This window comes from Python bivittatus, unplaced genomic scaffold (assembly GCF_059951505.1).
Source record: "Python bivittatus isolate LINGU-HERP-01145 unplaced genomic scaffold, Pbiv_v1 ctg000310_np1212, whole genome shotgun sequence".
NCBI lineage: Eukaryota > Metazoa > Chordata > Lepidosauria > Squamata > Pythonidae > Python > Python bivittatus.
Genome location: NW_028277054.1, coordinates 2,436,181 through 2,455,852, shown reverse-complemented (window position 1 = coordinate 2,455,852; position 19,672 = coordinate 2,436,181). Strand labels below are relative to the sequence as shown.

At 49.3% G+C, this 19,672-nt stretch overlaps 1 protein-coding gene across 6 annotated transcripts in view; it reads left to right on the top strand.

The window, feature by feature from the left end:
- The first annotated feature begins 11,084 nt into the window (after positions 1–11,084).
- The window catches only part of ACTN4 (actinin alpha 4), a 75,488-nt gene continuing 66,900 nt past the window's right edge, over positions 11,085–19,672 (top strand). For 4 of the 6 annotated variants that reach the window (XM_088139819.1, XM_088139817.1, XM_088139814.1 and 1 more), the window contains exon 1: positions 11,085–11,382. In XM_088139819.1, coding sequence (XP_087995945.1) covers positions 11,242–11,382 — 141 coding nt within the window. In that variant the 5' untranslated portion in view covers positions 11,085–11,241. The remainder of the gene's footprint in view (positions 11,383–19,672) is intronic. The other 2 variants (XM_088139818.1, XM_088139812.1) reach the window with 1 other exon arrangement.

Genomic DNA, 19,672 nt, shown 5'->3' with positions numbered 1-19,672 from the left:
CCATTTTAGCTGTCCATCAACAAGCAAGGTCAGAGTGGGTAGGTACATCTTTCTCCCTGGATTGATTCCTAAATTCATCTATTGATTAATAGATTTCAAGAACGCCTGACTCCAACTAACACTGTGTGCCTTACATAGTAAAAAGCCAGAGCAACAGAATAAAGAAACAAATTATATGTGTCCAGAAAAAAAAAAACATGGAAAACAGGTCAAAATCTTACACGGGGGCTCACCAGCCTCCCTGCCCCAAAGCCTGGGAGAATAGCCAGGTTTTTAGTGCCTTTTGGAAGATCATCCCAAACCATCATTGTTAGATTGTCTATTTCTCCAAGCAGAATCAGAGCGTTGTGACCTCTCCTTTACGTTGAACCCTCCAAGCACCTGCGTGTAAACGTGGGGCAATCCGATTGTGGCACAGGCTGTGCTGTTCTTCTAACCTCCACTAGATGGGGGTGGGGAGCCGAAGGAAGGAAGGAAGGCCTGGGAGTTGGGAATTTCTGCTTGCTCAGGGAGCAAGGAGCTGTTGCAATCTCTGTCAATCTTAACCCGTGCGAAGGGGGAGAGGAAACAAGAATTCAGGGTGGCAAGGACGGCCAAGCGCCCTTCCTCTCTGATGACAACTTCTATTGGGAGGTACTTTTGCCTTAAAGCCACTTGGTGTAGTGAGCAGAGTCCAAGGGAAGTGGTTCTCCAGCAACGAGGTCAATTTAGGTGCAGTTATTCACATGCAGATTTGGACTTGTTCATGCAGGTCCTTCTAGCAGGCATGACTCATGAGGTGTGGTCGGTAACTGGCTCCACCCCTTGAGCTGGGCGAGGCTGGGAAGGAGGGGGGCTGCCAGGTTGGAATAAGGCTCCTCTGCAAAGCTCCCTGCCCCGATCCCGTGGCAGCTCCTGACTTCCCTTTCTTAGGCTGGGTGATTCCAAGGAGGAAGCCACGGGAGAGGACCCTCTTGCTTCTGGCTCCCCTGCCGGCAGCAGTGACCTGTGTTGATGGGTCCCTTGGAAGGAACGGTCTGCTTAAAAGGGCCTTGAGCTTCAATGAATACTGGAGAAACTGCTCAAGGAGACCGATTGTTTAGGGAAAGTTGCTGGGCTTTTGTCGGCGCATCGCGCTCTGCTCTCCCAGGCTCATTTTGCATCGCCGATCTCAGCCTGCAAAAAAAGCAGCTCGCTTTGCAATCTCCCTGGATGCCCACCTGGGAGCTGGCCTGAATAAAGCGTCTCTCTGGTTGGCCTCGGGGCTGGGAACCGGGCCCAGAGCCTCCGAAACGGGGAAGAAAGGCCCTGCTGTTCCCTGTAAACTGATTCTACCTGAACAAACGTCAGAAAGGACCCAGGCGGGCCTTCCCATTTCCTGAGGCTTGCGGGAAATTGCCCAAGCTGGTTTTATAAACACTTCAGCGTTGCTTCTATTTCTATTCTTATGGCTCGCAATCTTCAAATTCCTTCAGTTTTTTCCTAAACCAATGCTGGGAGGTCACGAGGTTAAGAGATCGTGACGGGCCACCGCCATGCTGCGTTTTCCTGCCGTTCCTAATCTGGAAACTTGCGCAGCAAATTTTTCGATCCTTGGACTGTCAGATCAGTTTATCATCTGGGCTTTTTCCTCCAGTGATTGGCGTGGATTGCCCCGGGAAGGGTGGTGGAAGGACTCTGGGAGCTCAGAGTCCATTTCCCAGGTTTATAGGTTGATCTCTGAGGCTGGATTCCTTTTTATTCGCTTTTGGTCGGTGCCATGAAGAAGGGGAGCAAGGGTCTCCTGAAGAATTCTTACTCGTTTCTCCAGTTGGCCTGTAGTAACTGCTCTCAGGGTTATGCTCAGGGCAAACACATCTAAAAATAAAGGCATCATAAAGTGACTGTCAGTTAAAATAGTCTGCAGAACCGTCAAAGATTAAAATAGCATTAACCAATTTTCTCTCCTCTGACTTCAGTGCAACATATTTAGCTTGTTTTCTTCTGCTACGCATTGCCAGAAAGGTGTGATGTGAAGAGCAGCTAAGACAGTGTTTCTCCACCTTGGTCATTTTAAGATGCGTGGACTTCGACTCCCAGAATTCCCCAGCCAGTCCATCTTAAAATGGCCAAGGTGGAGAAACACTGAGCTAAGGGTTTGAAGGACTTAGGTCTGCCTTGGACTACATTTTCAGAATGTCATTTATTTATTTATTTACAGGGCTTATATGGCCGTCTATCTCATAGATCCTCGTTTAGCAACCACAACTGGGACTGGCAACTTGGTCGTTAAGTGAAGCAGTTGCTAAGCGAAACCGTGACTGTGCTTATGATCTGACTTAGCTTTCCTTTACTTTATAGACCTGCGAAAGAGATCAATGCGAGGACTGGTTGCAAAGTTACTTTTTCATCACTGTTGTAACTGCAAACAGTCACTAAATGAGGCAGTTGCTAAACGAGGACGACCTGTATAATGATTCTAGGTGGCTCACAACAATCCATAAAAATATAGCTAAAAACAAAAGTGCCCTTCTGCCCAAGGGCCAGACCAAACAGCCTACCAGCTCAACTCCCATCCTAGCTCAATGCTTGGGGGAAGAGCCAAGTCTTCGTGGTCCTCCGTAAGGCTAAAAAGATAGGGGCAGTTTGGATCTCGGGTGGGAGACCTGAGGCGAGCATCTGTCTTGGGAATCCAACCTCTAATCCAGGGCTTGTGAGTGCTAGTTTTGCTTGCCCAGTTGTAAGTGAAAAGCTCTGGGCTTGTGGCCAATGACACTTCAGATTAGCTAGAGCAAACTCTGAGTTTGTGTGTTGCTGAAAAGAACTTCCAAGAGAAAGGAAACACACATTTTTGGGTTCTTGGTGTTCTCTGAGCTTGGTGGTTTTCCTTCATTACGTTTCTGCAGATGATTTGTTACCAAGCTCAGAGACTTCCTGAGCTTTCTGTTGGGAAACCCAACGGAACCCAGCATGAAACCCAAGAAGGATTGGTGTCCAAAAGTGGGGAATATCTGTTGCTCGGGATTGAATGGTTGGGTTCTTGGTGTTCTCTGAGCTTGGTGGCTTTCCTGCAGGCGGTTCATTACATTTCAGCAGATGATTCGTTACCAGGATAGGGAGCATGATCAGCGCACAGGGGAGGGACATTTACAAAGTTCACTCTCCTACACACTGACGATGTTCCCTCACCTGGTCACGAAACGTCTCAGAGAAGACCAAGAACCCAACCGTTCAGTCCCGAGCGACAGATGTTCTCCACTTTTGGACACCAACCCTTCTTAGATTTCATCTTCCTGCCATTTTCCTACAGTCCAACAGCAGGGTTGCATTCTTTAACAGTAAAGTAGCCAAAAGCCAATCAGGTCTCTGCTGAAAAAAATTGAGAAATGCTATTGTCCTGTAGCTATCCCCCTCTGACAAAGCTGGGAAGACTACAGGATTTCTATTCATAAAGAAGATTGATAGCCTCATTTCAGAGGGAGCGGTACCACTTCCTCTTAGCCACCTATAAGACATAATAAAGCAATTGTCAAGTAAAACAGTGATAAAACCTGGGGGCCTCCAGGCACCTCCTTCCTTAAAGGTAGACTTCCCTTCCCTTGTACCTTCAGGTATAAGACTTTACTAGCTCCCTTAGGAAGAAGAAGAACATCTGCATCACGGAGGCCCAGATAGGATGTCGCAGTGCCTGCTCTTTGGGACAGTATGCCCCCGAGATTCAATTGACTCCGACTCTGCAGGCTTTTGCAAAGCATTGAAGATACGGATGGGGTCCTGGGCTTGGACATCGGAGCCCTCATGGTTGTGGCTTTTAACTTATCACCTTTACCTCGGCTGTCCTGACAAGCCTTCTTGTGCTGCTTTTATGTGTTTTTAATTGGGTTTTTTATTTCTTGTTAGCCACCTAGAGCCACTACAGTGAGACGGGCAGCTGTATCGATCAAATTTAATCCATCTAATCGATCAAGCACGCTGGGTTTGGCTTTACATCGTTGGCTCAGGCTGGACACGCCTGACCTCTTTGCTCAAGCTGCCTTGCATTCTGGTTGGGAAATTCAAATGTACAAAACATATGTCCTCAATTCTTTCCGGGAGGAGTAGGCACCCTGTGGCCACCTTCAACCCTCAGAGCCCCCTCCCCAAAGTGTTATCTCTGAAAAGTTATGGTGTCCAAAGGCTGTCCCTTTTGTTAGAGGTTAGAGCAGGGTTTCTCCACCTTGGCAGCTTTAAGACGTGTGGACTTCAACTCCCAGAATTCCCCAGCCAGCATTTCCTATTGGGAATTCTGGGAGTTGAAGTCCACACGTCTTAAAGCTGCCAAGGTGGAGAAACCCTGGGTTAGAGAAAAGACAGGATGTAAACAGAACAGAACTGACCCTACAAGAGAGGCTTATTTAAAAAAAAAAAAACGATGGTGGGAATGCTCCGTGCCCAGGCATGAATCCGAAAAGCAAGGGAGATGTTACGGTCCAAGCACAAGCAAATGGTTCGGTGCCAAATAGGTTGCACCCTGTGTGCGGAAGGCTGTTCTGCCCGGGTCTGTGTGAACGGAGCCGGTCTGGAAGAGCTCTCGCCGCTGACAGCCAGATGGCCGCAGATCAGACACCGCTGTTTTTCCCCTTGCAGAGAAAGCTTTGCACAGGCCTGGTCTGTCTGGCTGGTCGGTGCGGCGTCTGAGCTTTACGCAGATTGCAGGGGTGGGGGGGCTGGTGGGGGGGCTGCCGTTCCAGAAGGTGGCCATATAAAGTCTGTCTCCAGATGGAGAAATTTTCGGAGAAGGCTGGGAATTTGGCCGTCCACCAGAGGAGTGCATTTTGGGGCCGTTGCAAACTTGGCGGAGGATCCTCCTCGCTGTTTGCAATTCTATCAACATTTTTGCTTTCCTGGCCCCCCTCCCCGCTTTTGTTTTCCGTTTAGCGATCCAGCAGGGTTGTGCCCTGTCTTTTCCTGTCCGCTGAGATGCTGAACATTCCAGAGATAAGCGTGCATTCGGATCCCGGCGGTGACTCTGCACCCCTCGACGCAGGAGGGATCCCCAGCGGATGCAAATCCAATCCCCCTCTGAGATGTGGCATTACAGCTCCCATCGTCCCCAGCCAGCAGGCTGAACTGCATCGCCCAGCACGTTGAAAGGGCAGGAGGAGCAGAGGGGAGGGAGGGAGGACATTAGCAAGAAGGTGGTGGAGATGGTCACCGCCGAGTCTTGCAAACCGGTTAGAGAACTCTTCCTGTTGAGTCAACGGCATGCATAATACATTGCTCCGCGGTTGGTTTTCTCCGAAGCCGAATGTCGTGTCCGCTTTATGGAACTCTCCCCCTGCCAGTGCAAATAATTTATTAATATTTCACAAGCAGAGGCGGCAGTGTTGCAGTCATCCTTTCGCCCCTAGTGATTTTGAGTGAAGGTGTTCTTCGAGTGCAGTGCTTTTCAACCTCGGCCACTTTCAGACGTGTGGACTTCAACTCCCAGAATTCCCCAGCCAGCCAGGCTGGCTGGGGAATTCTGGGAGTTGAAGTCCACACGTCTGAAAGTGGCCGAGGTTGAAAAACACTGCTCGAATGCATTTCATTTCTTGGTTTTATGGTGATGTATGTTATTTTATTTCTGCATGGCTCCAAGAATCCGTCAAGTTGGGACAAGCTACAAGCACTGTAAAATAAACTGTTGAGATAGGCAGGTTCCTGGTGTCCCTCCAGTTTGATATGCTGGAAGGTGGACACGTATGCCTGTAATGCCAGCTGCAACTTTTCTCCCCGAGTGACTCTCGCCTCGTCACTTTAGGCAGAGCAGGAAGTAAGAGAAAAAAGGTGTGTACAATAACCTGAACCGGAAGATGGAAAAAGGGATGGAGAGGAGATGCTGACAGTTCCGTCACCGAACTGGCATTTTGTATTATCTGAACTTCTTACTGACAGGCTGAATTGTACTTGTGCCAGCAGGAGTAGTAGACCGATCAGTCCAGGAACGGAAGGGGTATTGCGTCCACACCCAGGATAAGTCACCATGAAACAAAGATCATCAGAATGCCTTTCTTGAATAAAACCTGTTCTGTTTCTATAGAGACTGGACAATAAACTAGAGGGCAAGGTTACATTTCTTAAGTTAAAACTGAGCATCTACAACAGTAGTATATTGAGTCAACACATGTTTGCAATAGTTCCAAGCTTTTGAATGAAAACCTATCGTAAGGCATTCTTTGGGGGGGGGAAAGGGAAGGGGATTCATGTAGATGGCATTAACAAGGAAACTGGTTGCTTGAAAAAAAGCCTCTTCAAGAGGCTGGCTTTAAAGGGTGAGGCTGTGAGGAGGCTGACTTTAAAGGGTACTGCCTACTAACTAAACCAAAGAGCCACGTGAGAACTGGTTTTAATTATTCAGTTATTTCGCTATTGAGAATCTCGATTCTTTCTTTTCAAAGAAGCGCCTTCAAAATCTAAATCCTTTAGGATCTAAAGAATGATTGTTCAATTATTCAGAATCTCGGTTCTTTTTTTTTGAAAGAAATGTCTCCTTTTCCAGGGGGTCAAGATAATCTGGAAAATATATACAGCACCATCTGCTGAAACTTCTGAAGCTTGAATGGGGGTGGGAAAATGAATTGTGTAGGATTTTCAGACATTATGGGGGGAATATGAGATGCAATTTATGTTCTGTGTGCATCACATGTGCAGTTGGTAGGATACAACCTGTCTTGTACAAAAGCTGATTATGTTTAGAGTGTATTTTTCATACAGTATGAATATGTTTAGTACAAATAGCTGGATATAGCCTATTCCCAAATGAGATATTCTAAGGCAGTGTCTCTCAACCTCAGCAACTTTAAGCTGTGTGGACTTCAACTCCCAGAATTCCCTGGCGGGGGAATTCTGGGAGTTGAAGTCCACACAGCTTAAAGTTGCTGAGGTTGAGAAACAGTGTTTTAGAGTTTTGTTTTTCTTTTTCTCTGTAATGTTTAGAAAACTAGGCTCCTGATAAAGATAGAATTTATTTACATGGGGTCATCTGTATGTTTGCACAGTCTCCGGATATGAACCTGATGGGTGCTTAGAGATGACCCTACGCTCCATTGTGAATCTGTCCCATCAAAGCCATTGTAGATTATGTAGGACAATGTTTGAGCTAAGGGATGGCGTGCATATCTCTCTAACCAACGAACTTCTGCCTAAGATGGGCACCATGAATTGGTTCTTCTTGTGGGACTGTTGACACCATCTTCCTATTTTGAAAGGCTTCCTGGGGGCACTCAGCTTACTACTGGAAGGGTCAGTGTAGTTTAGAACATCTCCAACATTTCTTGTAAAAGGAAACAGGCCAACTCTTTCTGCTTAAGGGTCAATGCCTCCTCTTAATATGAGAAGCAAATATGCTCTTCTTCCTTCTCTTTAATCAGCTGATGAACTAATGATGGTGGGAATGTTGCATGGCTTTGCAGCCGGGGGCCTCCCCTGGGGCTACTCCGTCTTAAAAGTTTCCGGGATCTTCTACGGTTGCTTCATGCGAGTCCTGCTTCTTTAGATATCCTCAAAAGGCAATCGGAGCATTGAGAAGGGGAAAGTCTCTGCCACATGATTTTCCCCCTCCCTCCAGCTGGCTGTGAGAATTGGGCCCAGAGGCAGATGACAAAGAATCGGACCATAGCAACCCGGGCTACGGTACCACAATCTAAGAGACCTGGGTTTTTGCAGCAAGGAAAGGATGCTATTGTTATTCACTAGTTCAGTTGCTTCCAACGGTGACCCAGTGGACGTCCGTTTTCCAGCTATTATTGTCAGCAACTGCATTTCTGACTTCTTACATGGTCGTATCGAGGTCCTCAGTGATAGTCACTAGCTACGCAACTTCTGTCAGCCTCGTTCTGAATTGCCTTCGATTTTAGTCTTCTCAACGCCTTCTCCAGTGATTTTGGCCTTTGCATCATTACGTTTCCAAAATATTTAAACGAGCTTCATGATTAATGCTTTCAGCGGGCACTCGTGTAAGGAGCAGATGGATCTGCCCAGAGGAGGTTCAGGGGGCCTGGAGCCAGCAACCATCAGTCTGACTGCTTCAAACGCCCCGTTGCTTCTTAAACGCCTCGGCTATCGCAGTCCTGAATGCATGTGAAGAAGGACAGAGGAAAATGAATTTTGCACAGGCTTTCCCACTTTCACTTCGTGTGTTCTTCTGATATAATTTCATCCAAATGAGTGAGAACTTGAGTTTGAATTGATCATCCATCCACGTCCTGGGACAGAGAATCCCATCCATATTTCATTCTTAGTTTTCACCGTCGCGAGGATCCCGTCCATCCCATCTCAGCCAGAGGCGGCTCTCGTGAGCTTGGAAACATCACTTCTCAGCCTCTACTTCCCATTCGTAAAGCGGATTTACACGATCTCCCGTAGCAATGCCTCGAGGGCCTTCTGTGGGATGAAAGTTGCATGCCATAATATTAAAACAAGAGTCAGTGTGGTGAGATAAAGAAGTACAAGAGTTCCTCTCTGTGATTACTAAACTAGATGCTCTCTTAGTCTTCGAGCCAAACTACACGTTATAATAAACGTAGGACTACATTTAATTTGCCTGTGGTTTATGCTTTAAAACTTAAGCAGGAAAGAATGGGGACCATGGACTGCAGGGAGGGGTTTAGCTTTTTTCACCAGGCTGTGGTTTTCACCAAAATTGTCCCTTCCCCAAGTAATAATTGCCTATGAGAAGATCACACATCTCACCCTGATCACAATCTGGCCTCCCTGCTGGTTGGTTCGCCTTCAACTAGCGTATTAAATATAATTATGCATGTAAAATGCATGTTGTTTGGTCACGAGACCACAGTAAAGCAACAGAAGGCTGACCTGCCTGACTGGAATGGTGAACAGATACTGTAGTTGAATTAGCAAGCAAATTTAAGACATATGGACTTCAACTCCCAGAATTCCCCAGCCAGCATGCTGGCTGGGGAATTCTGGGAGTTGAAGTCCACATGTCTTAAAGTTGCTTGCTTCTTTAGGCCATGGCATCTCCCTGCCAGGAAAAAGTTGGAGATAAAACAACCCACACTGAATTTTAACAACAACAAGAAGCAATGACAGAAGAGGGAAACTTGGTTCATGGTTTGCATTTGGATTCTGGTGTTCAGTCATGCCGGAGCTTGGATGATTCAACCACTTCCTTTCTTGGTGCAAAATTGAGGTTACAAGTTTAAGGAACTTGGGTTAAAATAACCTGAGGTTGCTTTTGCTTCCCTAACAGATACCCTCCAGCTTGTGCTAAGGTCTTCAGGAAAGTGACATTGGCTTTCTTAATTTTTCCTTCTGCATCAGGGATCATAGGATCTGCTCGGGTGGCTGGAAGTCAGGAATGGAGCAAACCCCAAGGGAGGGTTGTTTTTTCCCCCCCTGATTTCAAGAAATACAGGCTCCGTTTATGGACCATAAACAGTGGCTTTATATCAAATCACATTATTTGTTCGCTTTGCCCCCGATTGTCTGTTCTGGTGCGGCTCAGAGCGCCTCTCGAATGAGGTTTTTCGCCCCTTTCCATCTTGCACCCAACCATTTTAAACTTTCCCCCTGCAGAAGAGCTGAATTCCTCCATGGGGACCGTCGTTGGGTCAATGAGGAGCGTGGGGAGTGCTCCTGACCCCTTTCCTACTCCCTCCTAGCAACAAGAAGATAAGAGATTCCTCTTAACAAAGGCCAGAACTGATCTCTTGCAGGCAAAAAGGAGTCAGAGATGCAAAGCCCAGGATCGAAAGAGCTTCATTGCACCTGCTGGGGTTTTCAAAACCGTGCCTTGCGATGGTCTGCAGGATTTCATGAAAGAAGTCCAGCACGATTATTAGGTGGATGAATACTCAGGACAGGGGTAATGCCATTTACCAACCCCCCTGGCCATTCATTGATATCCAATGCGCCTTTTCCAAGCCAGCATCCTCCAGGTGTGATGGACTTCAACTCCCATCGCTCGCAGCCAGCTTGGAACGACGGGAGCTGAAGTGTATTTAATGCAGGGTTTCTTAAACGTTGTGCTCTCAGGACCCCTTCCCACTTTAAAAAATTATGGAGGACCCCCAGAGAGCTTTTGTTTGTATGGGTTATATTGATTGATACTTTGTATTAAAAATTTAAATCGATGCATTTGTAGAACATCTATTTATTGAATTGCGTAAAAATAACAATAGTAAACCCATTCGATATTAACATGAATAAAATATTTTTCATGAAGAACCCCTATATTTTTAACAAAAATTAAAAAAAAATGAGAAGAGGGATGTTGTTTTAAATTTTTGCAAGTATCGTTTGTACCTGGCAAATAATTCTGGCTTTGCATACCCGAGAGGGTCTTGGGGGACCTCCCAGGAGTCCTTGTACCCACACTTTAAGAAACACTGATTTAATGCATTGTTTACTACAATTTACAAACAATGGACCGTTAGAATTTATATCCAACGCATCTAGAAGGGAATAATGAACACTGTCCACATGTTATTTAGTGGTTTCAACAGCCTTCTCTAATAGTACTCTCCATGTTGCCACAGTTGGCCATCATTGTAGGACAGTGCTTCTCAACCTTGGCCACTTTTAAGGTGGGTGGACTTCAACTCCCAGAATGCCCCAGCCAGCCATGCTGGCTGGGGCATTCTGGGAGTTGAAGTCCACCCACCTTAAAAGTGGCCAAGGTTGAGAAACACTGTGTAAGTTCGTCTTAATCATGAATCAAAGTGCCACTTTTAACCCACGACGTTCACCTCTTTACTGTGAAGGTATAACATTTAAGGAAAAATCAAGACACGCGGGAGACGCGAACAGGCGCGAAACTCCCCAGCCGCGTGGGACGGGACCCCCCGCGCATGCGCGCCGGAGCGCTCTGCCTGCGGACCGCCAGGGGGCCGATCCCCCCTCAGCATTTCGCTCTTCCCGCTCGAGGAGGAGCCGTTTGGCGCCTGCGCAAGCCGCCACGGAGCGTCTGCGCTCTCACGAAGCTGGCGGAGGATTGGCCGCCGCGAGGGCGAGGGCGAGGGCGAGGGCGAGGGCGAGGGCGGGCTTTTCCCATCTTCGCCCGTGGGCGGGGCTTCCTCCGCGCGGGGCGGGGCGTGGGCGGCGCGGCGCGGCGCCGGCGCAGTGGCCCCGCTGGGGCGCATCGTCGTCGTCAGTCGGTCCGTGCAGCCGCCGCGCTCGGAGGTGGGCGCCGCTTTTCCTCCTCCTCCTCCTCCTCCTGCTGCCGCCGCCGGAGCTCGCCCGCGCGCACCGCCCGCCCGCCCCGCGCCTCGCGTCCGAAGTCCGCACGCGCCAGCGGAGACCATGGTGGATTACCACGCCGCCGGGCAGCCCGCCTACCAGTACGGCGGCAACGGGCCGGGCATCGGCGACTACATGGCTCAGGAGGACGACTGGGACCGGGACCTCCTGCTCGACCCGGCCTGGGAGAAGCAGCAGCGCAAGGTGAGCGCGCGCGGGCGGCCCGGCCTCGCCGCCGCCCGCAGAGGCAGAAGGGGAGGGCGCCTCTGGGCATGAGCAGAGCGCCTCGCTCCTGGGGGCAGCGCAAGGGGCGCGCCGGCGGGCGCCCTCCCTCCTCGGCAGCCGCAGTGCCCGCCCGCGCGGAGGGCCCGGGAGCGCTCCGGGCAACTTTCGCGGCTGTCTCGCCTCTCGCGCCGGAGGGTCGGAGGGGCCGCCCGCGCTTCCTGCCGTCTCCTCGCCCGGCGCGGCCCGGCCCCGCGGGGGGCGAGGGGCGAGGGGCGAGGGGCGGCGTTGCGGCCCGCGGCCGGGCAGCCAGGGCGGTGCGCGGCGCCCGGTCTGCTGCCCGGGCGGCCCCGGTCACGGGGGGGAGAGCGGGCGGGGGGCGCCGGGGCGAGGGGAGGGTGGGCGGGGTCGCGGGCGTCTATGGGCTTTGGAGTCCCGGCCGGGCGCGCGGCGCAGAGGTCGGGAACAAAGGGCGGCTGGGGGCGCTCCGGGGTCGCCGGCTGGAGCGGGGCGGGGGGTCCGGAGCCTCCCAGAGTCCGCGTGGAAGTTGCCGCCGGAGGGCAGAGGGGCAGCCGCGCCAAGCGGCAGGCGTTGCCCGGCGGGCAGCGGGAGGGAAGGCGCCCCGCTGCAGGGAGCGAGCCCTCGCGCCCGTTGGCCCCCGGGCTGGCAGCTGCTTCAGGGGGCGGAAGGACCACCCCGTGGGCGCTTCTGGGGCTGGCAGGCGGGTTGCTCTGCAGGCCCGCGGGCCGTGGGGTGCGAGCTGGCGGGGCAGCGGCGTGTGAACCCGTGACGTCTGGTCTGGAGGGCGGGGGGCGGGGGCGGCTTTGCCCCGGAGGGCGCGTATCGCGGGGTGTCTCGCGGCGCTGGGCAGCGCCGGGTCAGGATGTGGTTCCCTTCCCGGAGGGCGTGAAGCTGAGCTGCCAGGCAGGGCGCCCGGCGTTTGGCTGCGAAAGCGGGCAGGAAGAGGAGCGAACGGTGTGCTGGGTGGGGCAGCTCCGTTTGCCTGGGCAGGCGCTGCCAGCCGGGCTCCCTCTCCGAGACAGTCATTCATCCTGCAGCGCGGGATAGGGAAGGGGGCTCTCGGAGATGGGTCAGTGGCTGCTCTCCCCATCCTTCCGCCCCGCTGAGTGCGGGAGGGGCGGCTTTTTAGCCGCAAACGGCCTATTGCCGACCCCTCCCCGGGAACTCTGAGCCCCCGTGAGTTGATTACTGTCCCTGCGCATGTTCCGGTCCTAACAGTGCATGGGGTGGTCACTTGGGAGCCAAATCCTCCCATGGCTCCCCCCCACCCCGCCCCCAGTGTAGGCATGCTTTGAACAGTCACTGTCGTGCAGAAGGGGAGAAAATTCTGTTTTCTGACCCTTTCTCTTCTTTCCTGATTTGGCTTACGTTATTACAATAGGATCTCCAAGGAAGAGACTGTAATTTAAAAAAAAATAGCAGTGTCAGGTATAATAATAATAATACAGTGGACTTTTAATTTATCCTGGGCACTAATTTCAGATGATTGCCACATTTCAGTTCATTTCTCTTGTTTTCTTCCCCTCTTGCAGTTAGAAGGCACCAACACTGCCAAGTTTTATTGGACATGTGCAAAAACCTGGGATCAATGTGGTCCTGTCCACACACCCCCTTCCCTTGCTGTTTCCCCAAGGTCAGCTGTCACGTCCAGTAGAGCTGAGTGATCTTGCTAGGCGGCCAGCATCCCTGGCTCTTATTTCTACAGCCTGTGATGGGCAAACCATAGTTAGGGGTGGACAAGATTCTTAAGCGACGGGCATTATTTTCCGTGGCAAAATCCTCTGCATCTTGGTCGGTCCTGCTGTGCATTTTGGGCGCAAGTCTCCGCTAAGCCCAGTTTGCACTTTTAGGCTCCTCCCCACACCCCCACCCCTGAACCAGAGACATATGGATATTGGAGCCTCGAATCTCAGAGAATTGCATAATTATGATAGTTTCAGAGAAGGAGGATTGCTCCAGGCGGCAGAGTTGTGAACTCCGATATGTCTGAAATGTTGCTATTTCCCCCCCCTGGCCTTGGTGGGTGGTCTTGCTATGGCAATGTGGGTGCCTGTGCACGATTTGTAGCTGCACCGATCTCACTTGTTATAAGGCATATTGAGAAATGCATGTGAAGTCCCAGGCCTTTGGTGAGGGGGAGTGAAGCCCTTGGATTGTGGGGTGGGGGGGTGAGCGTGTTTCTTTTTTCCATTCCACTTTCTGTCGTCTTGCTATCTTAGGCTCCTTACTTTTGTTTCTTAGTGTATTTTTTAAAATGCTTTTTTGATTGTGAGTCGTTAGGAGTTGGGTGGCGTGCGGACTTAATAAATACATCAGTAGAATAGTTCTGTGTGGCTGCTGTTATGAAGTCATCAAGGTCTTTCAAGCAAACTAAATCTGACGGCCGCTGTGATGTCATGATTTTGTCATCCCCCCCATTTATTTCTGTCTGAAATGGCCCCCTGCCACCCCACATTTCTTGGTTTCTTGGAAGACAGCCCAAGCTGTCTTCCTCTACTCAGCACCAGGAAGAGTTCCTCTTCTTGAGCCACCAAGTACTGGAAATGTAGAGTCCCTCTGGCGGAACCGTTGTTGGAGAGACCTCGAGGTTTGGCTGAGCGCAAATCAAGGAAAAATAAGTTCTCCTTCTCTGCCTCTGGAGCTGCTCCAAGATTTTGGCAGGACACGGTTCTTCCTGAATTCCAGCGCGTTTTGCTGGCTTCATCCAGCCCGAGACTTGTCCTTTGGATTCTGTCGGCAAACGGCTCAGGAAGCCAAGGTGGCCATCTGGTATTTAGTTAAATTATCCTAATTGCCAGCGACTTAAAGGCTGAGCTATGGTGGCAGTTCAGACTCTGAATTGGCAGGAGAATGTTATTCGAAGAGAGGGACCATGATGTTCAAAAGCAGGGAAAAGACCCGGAGCTTTCTGCTTATTCCCCACTCCCAAATTAAGCAGCTAGGCTGAAATCAAGGCACCAGAATAGTAGCCGTGCTCGACTCCCATACTGTACTGAATCAGTGCCAGCTCAGAGCAGTTAATGACTTTCCCATGTTTTCTGGCATACTTGTGGCCTGACGGGAATGCCAATGTCTCCTTCCAAATGCCGGTTGAGCAAAGGTTGCTGGAATAGGGGGCGGGGGGGCCGCAGGCGAAGAAGAGGGCAGCCTCCGGTGCGCGAGCCGTAGCAGAGTCGCACCTGGCTGCAGGCCTCGGTTCTGCTTTATCCTGATGACGTGGCACTGGAGCTATTTCTGCGGGATCCTGCAACTCTCTACAATTGGCAGGGTTGGAATAGCATAAAATTCTCCCCCCCCCCCGCGTTCTGCTCAGGCTGGAAATCGGAAGTGTGTGTGTGTGTACGTGGGGGGTGTGGGTTCCATGTTCGAATGCCTGCCCACAAAGCCACCTCCCTGCGCACAGAGAGAGCCAGGCTATCTATCGGGAGGGGCAGAGCCTCCTGGCAAGGGGAAGTTTTTCTCTGGCTGCAGCAGTGGCCGAGACATGCGCTCGCTTCCCTCCCTCACCTGCAGGCCTGACTTTCTGCATTCCAGCATCTGCAGATCATATGAAATGACCCTCGTCTCCTTTCACTATGGAAAATTTAAGGTGCAAGAGATCCCGCAACGCCTCTCTTTTTCCGTCTTTGGCGCAAGATCAAAGGAGGAAAGGCGGGCAGGCTGGGGAACAGCACCCAGTTCCTCATGCACCCGGTCGTCCTGACGACACCCTTGTAAGGAATACTCTTCATTTTGGGTGTGCAGGTCGCTGGGGTAAGCTCACCCCGTCCCACCCCTAAGTAAAAAGACCCAGATGGTACTTCTTGGAAAGGGGGCATGTTGAGAACCTCATGCTTCGTTCTTGTGGGTCTGCCCACAAGTCCAAGTCGGTCTTGGACTTCCTGGTTGGAAAATCGCTGCTCTCCCACCTCCCTGCGTTTGCTTCTTGGCAACTTCCTAAAATATTCTTCTGAAGCGAATATGTAGTATTTCCACTTGGGGAACCAGTTTCACAGTTAGGTAGTCATATGGAATTTATTTTGCATAACTGCTTCAATCCAGCTCGGGCGAAGCTGCGTTGCTCAGGGCCTCCGCGCTCTTGTTCAGACAGTGTTATGGAGAAACATGCGACGGAGGCGTGCATTTTGAATTTGCGAGAACATGATGAAAAGCGCTCTTACCTATCGAAAGCGGGGGGAGAGGAGTGGCAATGAGTAGCACGGGCTCGCCCATTATTAAAATTGTTGCCATGGGGAACATCACCAGCTTCAAAGCACCAATTTACTAAACTTCTACTTTACTTCCTCCAGTCAGATGATCTGTAGGATGCCTGCTGGCCTCTGGCCTTTTTATGGGCAAAAATTAGCCCCTGATTTTTATTTTCTAAGAGAGCATATGCAGCCCATTTGAAGCACAGAAGTGTTTCTGGATGGTTGGATCAATAGATACCTATCAAACAGACTAAATTAATAGTGGGTGGCTGGATGGGCGGTGCCACATCTCTCTAGGCACGTTGGCACCCCTGGGCCAGTCACTGAGAGGACTTCTGATGTGAATCCTGCCTTCAGTTCCTTAGATTAATACCAAGGTACTTTAAATTAACGGTATTTTTAATAATATATTTCCTGTTTATCAGGATAACAGGAAGTCCCGTTAATGTAGAATGGGAACCGTGTGTGAAAGGGGACTTTTACAAGGTCAAAGAAAGGTGTGCATGGCCACCCTTCCAAGGGACAGGCGTGTCAAGCACTAATGCCAATATTTGAATAGCGTGTGATAGTCTTCAGTCAGGTGTGTTCCTGTTGCCTGTAATTGGGGATGAAATACCTTGAAAAAGCTGGATTACGGTGTGCTGAATTTTGCTGTTTTAATTTAATGGTTGGTTCTTAAAGAGGTGACTGTCCCTTTCTAGACACCCTACAAATGGATGTGATGCACCCCATAGCTTTTGTTTCAGGGCACTTTAGGCTTCGAACTAGAGCTGCTGAGAAAAACATGGCAATAATAAAGTTCGAAAAAATAGCAGGATTTAGATTCCAGCGTTTCACTGACCGGAATTAATTGGCCAGGGAGATTTCCCGATGGCACTTAATGGGCATCACTTCTACCAAAAATAGGCTTGAACAGGAAGGATTTGTCTTCTTTCCTTTGAAGAACGGAGCAAGACAACAGTATAACAGTGTTTGATTCTTAGTCTGGGTTGAGTGGGTATGAAAAGTTGCAACTCAAAAGAGCAGCATAAAGTAGGAGCGGAAGATGCAACGGGATATCTCTTGGCTTGGGGAAGTTGTTTTGTTCTTCTAGCACAGTGTTTCTCAACCTTGGCACCTTTAAGACAGGTGGACTCCCTCCATACTGGCTGGGGAATTCTGGGAGTTGAAGTCCACCTGCCTTAAAGTTGCCAAGGTTGAGAAACACTTAAGAACAAATTAATTTGGAGATCTGACATCAGTAAGCAGCTGAAAATTATTCCTCTCTAGCAAGGAGTCCTTGTCCAACCCTAATTCTGTACAGGTCGTCCTCGTTTAGTGACCACAATTGGGACTGGCAACTCGGTTGTTAAGTGAAGTGGTTGCTAAGCATAACCGTGACCATGCTTATGATCTGACTTCAGCTTTCCTTTGCTCTACAGACCTGCAAAGGTCGTAAATGCGAGGACTGGTCACGAAGTTACCAGTTACTTTTCATCACTGAAGTTACTTTTTCATCACTGTTGTAACTGCAAATGGTTGCTAAAGGAGGCAGTCGCTAAACAAGGACGACCTGTAGTTGCTTGAGCTTGCAAAGCCAAAGAAACACAGCATCGTGCAAATGGCCAAAGGCCATTCATTCATTGAATTAAGAATGAGCCAGCAGGAAGATCTCAAACCCTTCACTGGCCTTCTTAGCCAGCTTCCAGCAAGCTTTGGAAAGTCCTGGTGAACAAGGGACCTTTTAGAAGATTCTCTCTGCTGTTGAAATAGAATGGGCTCAATGGGAGTTTATAGCTTTCCCTTGATGGCCTCTGACCTGAAAGCTACTAAGCCACTGCAGCTCAACACGAGTTAATATAAAGTAACTTTTGGAGGGTGTGTGCCCACACGTGAACAAGTTGTGCATCATGAATAAGTGGTATGTGTCCTGTTTTAGGAACTGATGTTGAGGGTGGTTGGTCTTGCAATGACAGCAACCACCTCTCTCTTCCATGCCCTTGAAAATAAGCCGGAATCACCCTGTATCTTTTCCAGTTTTCCCGGTGTAGAGAGATGTCTCAAAGGTTGTATAGAGCTAAGGTTGTATTCTCGGCTCTAAAGCACCCTGAAGCCTTTCTTCCCTCCTCCTCTTACGAGGCTGAGACCATCAATTGTACGTTTAGAGATCTGCTTCCAAGTTTCTGGCAGCTTGGAAGCCGTAGTCAAGGTCTGCCTGAGCATTTTTCAAAAATTATTATTGTTATTATTTTGCTTGAGTTAGTTTGAAGAGCAGTCAGGTGATAAACTGCCTGTGTAACCAGTCATGATTTAAATTTCATTGGGTTGGAGCACATCCAAGCTGCGAGATGTCGTGGCTGGGATGGGTTGCTTATTAATGCATCTTGCAGGACCAAATTCAAAGGGTGCTGACTTGGCTCTAAAGCACAGGCACACGCTGAATAGAGTCTGGCTGGTTATAGAGCATTATGGTTTATGAACTGCCTTACCTGACAAGTTGAGAACTGTCCTCCTCCCACTCCCCCGTCCCATGTTGACAAGTGACATTAAAGCCATTTGCCTGCAAAAGCAAACATACATTCAGAATCTCTGCAAGGGGAGATTAAAAGGAAGCAATCAATTATTTTGCCCCAAAGAAACTAAAACCTAAGTAAAGGTTGCAAATTGATAATGCTGGAGAATTAAGAAAACACGACTCTGCAAACTTTATTTTAGTTTGTACTAATTTTTACTTAGTGCCCTGTGATGTTACAGCTTTGTTCTCCTAAGAGCGTATTTTCTATGGGTGCATAGCGTAGCATTGAGCGAACTGTAAATGTGCAAGGGGAGTATTGTATGAGTCTTTTCCCAGGAACTGGCACCCTTATAATTTGTAACGCTACAGCCATGTTTTGGGAAAAGCCCACCAAGAAGTTTCGCAGGGGGACATTGTAGAAGATGATGAAAGGCTAAACTAAGGAGAATCCCCAATTTTCCAGAAGGGAGTTGGTCAATCCAGATGGGCACTGGGACAAAGAGAACTTCTAACAGAAGAAATAGATATGTGAATCTGCATAGTATTAAGTATGATCCACTTGGATGGAGCCACCAGCCCTTCATTTCAATGCATCTGTTGCACTTTCCAAATTAGAAGCTCTAAAAGAGGCCACGGATCTGTTTTCATTTCTATGTAGGAGTCAACATGTCTTCAAAATGACTCTGGCAATCTGTGGGTGTGCTTTAAGACCAGTTTTAGCATGGCTTGACTCAAGTGCTTAAGTCAGTGTTGTCCAAACTTGGCCACTTTAAGATGAGTGGACTTCAACTCCCAGAATTCCCTTAAATTCTGGGAGTTGAAGTCCACTCATCTTAAAGTGGCCAAGTTTGGACAACACTGGCTTAAGTAAATCTTACCAGCTTTCTGTCCTGCCTATGGAAACACAGCTACTTCACAATTTGAAGGGTCTTCTCACCAGCCAGCAGCTTGCACCCAAATTCTACTCCTGTTCGTGTTCTTGAACCCCATGGTGCTGAAGCGCGATCAGCAGGATCAGCTGCCCACTGATATGGGAGACGCCTGGCTTATGCTGACAAAGGCCACATGTTCTTTTCCATGAGAAAAGGCCCTGTGGTGCTCTGTGCATGGGCCCTAATGATGGGGCCAGGAGGTTCAGAAAAGATGCCTCCTGTGGGTTTGTTAGTGCAACCTCTTATTTCAGAGAGGTGCTTGGCTCCAAAGTGACTAAAGTTGGAGAGCCGTTGAACTCTTGAAGTCAATCTTAGAAATAAATTGCTTCTTTCTAAAGTCAGCCTCCCCAAGTTAGCGATTCCTGATTTAAAAATGGAGCGAGGCTGGGTTTTATTTTTGTAATGCATCCTGTCTATGATTTGCTGAGGACGATTCTGAACTCACAGCAGGCGAGGGGCTATTTTCAAGCCTCCTTTTGACCATTGGTAAAAATAATAGAAATTGCTGGTGAGTGAGACAAATTTTCCATTTTGGCTTTGGCAAGGGAAAGATGATTTGGGGGTGGGGGGGCGGTTTCCAGCAAGTTCTGCCTTTTAATCATCTTCAAAACTTCCGTGACATTCTCCATTTCCAT